Raw genomic sequence first — 4,931 nt, 5'->3', positions numbered from 1 at the left:
TGTGGCTGGCCCGCATCACCCCAGGAAGCCGTGCCGAGGCCGCAGCCCGGTGGGGTGGGGAGGGAGGGCAGTCATAGTTCAACCAGCAGATAGTTTTCAGCACCTGGTTATGTGCTTTGACCGGGGGACGGAGTGGGACATGGGGGGGTGACGGGCTGGTGGCGTGCTGCATGTTTTATTGCGGTGCTTTTGGATGGGGGAAGCCGTGGTGTGGAGGAGGAGGGATGTTAGATGGTGCTTTCAAATCTGCATGGATTGAGATGTGGGGAGGTTTTCCTGAGGGTCCCTGGCTGCTCGGACAGTGCAGGGACCCCCCCAGTGACCCCCACTCCAGGAAGGTGGACGTGGGGCCACCCAGGCAGGACATGCAGCGTGGCTGGGGAGCCCGGGCTGGGAGAGGCTGGTTTTCTCCTTTTTCTTGATTTTTGGCTTAAAACCAAAGCAAGGGGTGCTTCTGCCTGGTGGACATAGAATGTCATAGAATCATAGAGTGGTTTGGGTTGGAAGGGACCTTAAAGATCATCCAGTCCCAACGCCCGGCCATGGGCAGGAACATCTCCCACTAGACCAGGTTGCTCAAAGCCCTATCCAACCTGGCCTTGAGTGCTTCCACAGATGGGGCATCCACAGCTTCTCTGGGCAACCTGTGCCAGTGCCTCACCACCCTCAGAGTGAAGAATTCCTTCCTTATATCTAATCAAAACCAACCCTCTTCCAGTTTAAAGCCATTACCCCTTGTCCTATCACTGCAGGCCCTTGTAAAAAGGCCCTCTCCAGTTTGCCTGTAGGCCCTTTCAGGCACTGGAAGGCTGCTACAAGGTCTCTCTTCTCCAGGCTGAACAACCCCAACTTTCTCAGCCTGTCTTTCTAGGACAGGTGCTCCAGCCTCCTGATCATCTTGGTGGCGTCCTCTGGACTCGCTCCAACAGGTCCATGTCCTCCTTCTATTGGGGCCCCAGAGCTGGACACAGGGCTCCCGGTGGGGTCCCAGGAGAGCGGAGCAGAGGGGCAGAATCCCCTCCCTCGCCCTGCTGGCCATGCTGCTGGGGATGCAGCCCAGGATACCGTTTGCTTTCTGGGCTGCCAGCTCACGCTGCCGGCTCATGTTGAGCTTCTCATCAACCAACACCCCCAAGTCCTTCTCCTCAGGGCTGCTCTTAATCCATTCTCTGCCCAGCCTGTATTTGTACTGGGGATTGCCCCGACCCCTGTGCAGAACCTTGCACTTGGCCTTGTTGAACTTCATGAGGCCGCACAGGTCCAACCTCTCAAGCCTGTCCAGGTCCCTCGGGATGGCATCCCTTCCCTCCAGCATGTCGACTGCACCACACAGCTTGGTGTCATCAGCAGACTTGCTGAGGGTGCACTCAGTCCCACTGCCCGTGTCGCTGACAAAGATACTGAACAGTACTGGTCCCAGTACCTGACCCCTGAGGAACGCCACTCATCACTGGGCTCCACTTGGGACATCGAGCTGTTGACCGCAACTCTTTTGAGTGTGACCATCCAGCCAATTCCTTATCCACCGAGTGGCCCATCCATCAAATCCATGTCTCTCCAACTTGGAGACAAGGATGTTGTGTGGGACAGCCTGAAATGCTTTGCACAAGTCAAGGCAGATGATGTCGGTTGCTCTTCCTGTATCCACCAACGCTATAACCCCATCGTAGGGGGCCACCAAAGGTCAAAGGGATGTCTTGGGATAGCGGGGCTTGTCCTTTCCTGCTCTATCCCAGGGACCCCTGGGCTGGACAGGGCAGTGTTTGGGAGCCTGGGGTGGCATGCTGTGGGTTGGTACTGAGGCACTCTCTGTCCTCCGAGATGCTGCTGTTAAAACCAAGCGATGCCATTTGGCGTGGGGCTGGCTGCCAGGGTTGCCCTGAGCCCTCCTCGCTGCCTGGGCGTGGGGACTTGGGGGCTCAGAACCTCCCCCCCCCGCCCCGTCCCTTGGGACCCTCCAGCAGTGTGGACCCATCTCACACCCTCTCCTTTTGCCTGATTTGCCTTTGTTTTTCACAGGATATTAGTTTTTGCGCCGAGAACAGGCAGGGCGAAGCCTGCCTATAGCTCCCGCACCCTCGGCTGAGCCACGGGACGGAAATAACCATTAAATCCTGACAATCCAATGAACCAAGAGTACAGCGACAGAATAAGCTGCTAATTGCACACGCTGCCAGTGCCCGGCAGAGGCCCCTTACGGGACATCTGTGGGGTTTATATAAAGCGTTAAAGCCTTCCGGGAGCGGGCGAGGGAGGGGGACACCCTCCTAAAGCGGGGGGGGGCTCGAGCAAAGCCCACCTCTCTCTCCCTGCACTGCCTCCAGGGGGAACGAGGAGGCGTGGGGGTCCCAGTCGGTGGGGAATCATTTGGGGGGTTCGGTTGTCACCGCAGCTATACCCATCCCAATCATCCATGCTGCTTTTATTCAAATAACACTATTCTCCCCCTCCAAAAAAGCAGTGCATTTTTGTTCCAGCTACGTGGATGCTCCTACCTCCCTGCCCAAGCCAGGCAGCGGAGCTGCCCCGTCCTGCACCAACCCCTGAATAAGCAGCCTCTGTTCCCCCTGTGCCGGCACAGGATCCGTCCAGCGGTCCTGGCACCGGCGGCGATTCCTCTGCCTCTTTCCCCTCATTTCAAAGTCATTTGAGTTTCTGCATGAGGAGCCCTGACCGAGAGCCGCCTTTGTCTTCTTTTGACAGATGAACGGGACAGAGTCCAAAAGAAAACCTTCACGAAATGGGTCAATAAACACTTGATGAAGGTAAGAGTCACATATTTTATTATAAAGCCAGTCAAACGGCCGTCTGTCTGTCTGTTCTGGCTCAGGACTGGCAGATTAATGGCTTTTTAATATTTTTTTTTTTAAATTTTTTTCTTCTTGTCTGGGAATTTTTGCATTGGATTTGAGTGTTCATCCGCATCCGTACTGAGAGCGGAGACGGCTGCGGTGGAGATGTGCCGATGCCTTTGGAGGGCACTCTAACATCACCACGCAGCCCTCGTTATTGCATTCTCCCCCTCAGCACCCACTCCTTGCTTTAACTGGAGGCTGGTGGGGCGGTGGGCAGCCGGGGAAGCCAGGTGATCCCGGCGTGGAGCTGCTCCCCGCTCGTGCCCCGCTGCCAGGGCATGGGGGCTTTCTTGTCTTTGCTTCTGCGCGGAGAGGAGCCCCAAAGTTTGTAAAGGGAGGTGCTTTCAACCATAGGTAGCTAAGCAGGATTAATACCTCGCCGCAAGGTGCCTCCTGCTTTTCTTGGTTCATGCCGGGTATTTTTTAATTAATTTTCCATTTGGGGAAAAAAAAAAAAAAAAAAGTCATTTGGGCATTAGGAGTCACAGCTGTGTTTTCCTGCCGGCTCTGCAAACCTCCACATCAGGCCTTGGGCTACTTTCTAAATCTTGCAAAGGAAGGGAAAAAAGAGAAATCTTGAGGCCACCTGCTCTTGAGGCTGCTGTGGGGATACGGAGTCATACCGAATCCCAGCATGGCAAGGGTTGGCAGGGCCCTCGGGAGCTCACCCACTGCCACCCCCCTGCCCAAGCAGGCTCACCCAGAGCAGGGGGCACAGGACAGCGTCCAGGCGGGGGTTGAATATCTCCAGAGCAGGAGACTCCACAGCCCCCCTGGGCAGCCTGGGCCAGGGCTCGGGCACCCTCACAGTCAAGAAGTTCTTCCTTATATTCAACTGGAACCTCTTATGCTCCAGTTTGTGCCCATTGCCCCTTGTCCTGTTGCTGGGCACCACCGAGACGAGTCTGGCTCCATCCTCGTGACCCCCACCCTTGAGATATTTGTAGGTGTTGATGAGGTCCCCTCTCAGCCTTCTCTTCTCCAGGCTGAACAAGCCCAGCTCCCTCAGCCTTTCCTCACAGGGGAGATGCTCCAGTCCCCTCATCATCCTTGTTGCCCTCCTCTGGACTCTCTCTACATCGGGGGCTTCCCAGCCGAGTAAAACCCCGGGGCAAGGTCGGGGAGAGGAGCGGGTCTGGCGGCCGCGTGCGGTCAGCCTGCTCTGGCAGCCCCGCGGAAGCCTGCTCTGCTCTCAGCTGGGACCTGGCTGCCGCGTTTCGGGAGACGTGAGCAGTCAAACCACCGCTTCAGGACCGAGCTGCCCTTTCTGCAAGCGGTCCGAGTGCCTTATTAGGGGACTGCCTGGAGTACGGGGGGGTTTAACAGTTTGATTTTGTGCGTAAAAATTAGCAGCAACTTCTGCCGGGTCATTTGGGCAACGGGCGGCCGCTTTCCTTAGCGATAATTCTGGAATAACCATTTTAAATGCACGCTGCTTGCAGACGCCGCTGCCCTCCTCCTGCTCTCTTGCAAACAGCGGCAGAGCGCAGGAGACGCGTGGCTCTGATGGCATTTCCCCCCCCCTCCCCGGCTCTCCGCAGGTGCGCAAGCACATCAACGACCTCTACGAAGACTTGCGAGATGGCCACAACCTCATCTCCCTCCTGGAGGTGCTGTCGGGAGTGAAGCTGGTGAGTCCCCGCAGCGGGGCAGGGGTGCTGCTGCCCGCCCCGAGCCCCCCCTCCATCCTCCCCCTGCTCCCCTCCACTCCCAGCCATCAGTCGTTTCTTATGCTGTAGTTTTGTTTTCGACTGTCTGTCGTCGTTTCTTTTATTATGATTACTGTTATTATTATTTATTATTATTATTACTTTATTTATTTTCACTCAAACCTGGGTTCCCCAGGCTGGTCTCTTGGATACCACCAAAGCCTGTGATTAAAGCCGCTGGCTTACAGTGCCCTGGGTAGAGCCCTCTTTTTGTGAAGGCTTATATGCCTTCACCTTCTGGATTTGGCTCCATATTTAAAACAACAGAAAATAGTGGCTTTGACTAAAACTGTTTCTGTGACAGCATGCCCAGCAGTTGAGCTCAGGTTTGGCAGGGGGGGCGCGCCCCCTGCCCCCGCCTCCCCCC

General features: G+C 56.1%; 1 protein-coding gene across 1 annotated transcript in view; it reads left to right on the top strand.

The window, feature by feature from the left end:
- MACF1 (microtubule actin crosslinking factor 1) overlaps positions 1 to 4,931 on the top strand; it is a 119,590-nt gene that overhangs the window by 277 nt on the left and 114,382 nt on the right. Inside the window, 2 exon segments of the mRNA XM_035904031.1 lie at positions 2,704 to 2,765; positions 4,397 to 4,486. Coding sequence (XP_035759924.1) covers positions 2,704 to 2,765; positions 4,397 to 4,486 — 152 coding nt within the window.

Source organism: Egretta garzetta, unplaced genomic scaffold, assembly GCF_000687185.1.
Source record: "Egretta garzetta isolate BGI_Z169 unplaced genomic scaffold, ASM68718v1 scaffold101, whole genome shotgun sequence".
Lineage (NCBI taxonomy): Eukaryota > Metazoa > Chordata > Aves > Pelecaniformes > Ardeidae > Egretta > Egretta garzetta.
Note: the sequence above shows the minus strand (reverse complement) of the source record. Positions and strands in the feature narration are given on the sequence as shown.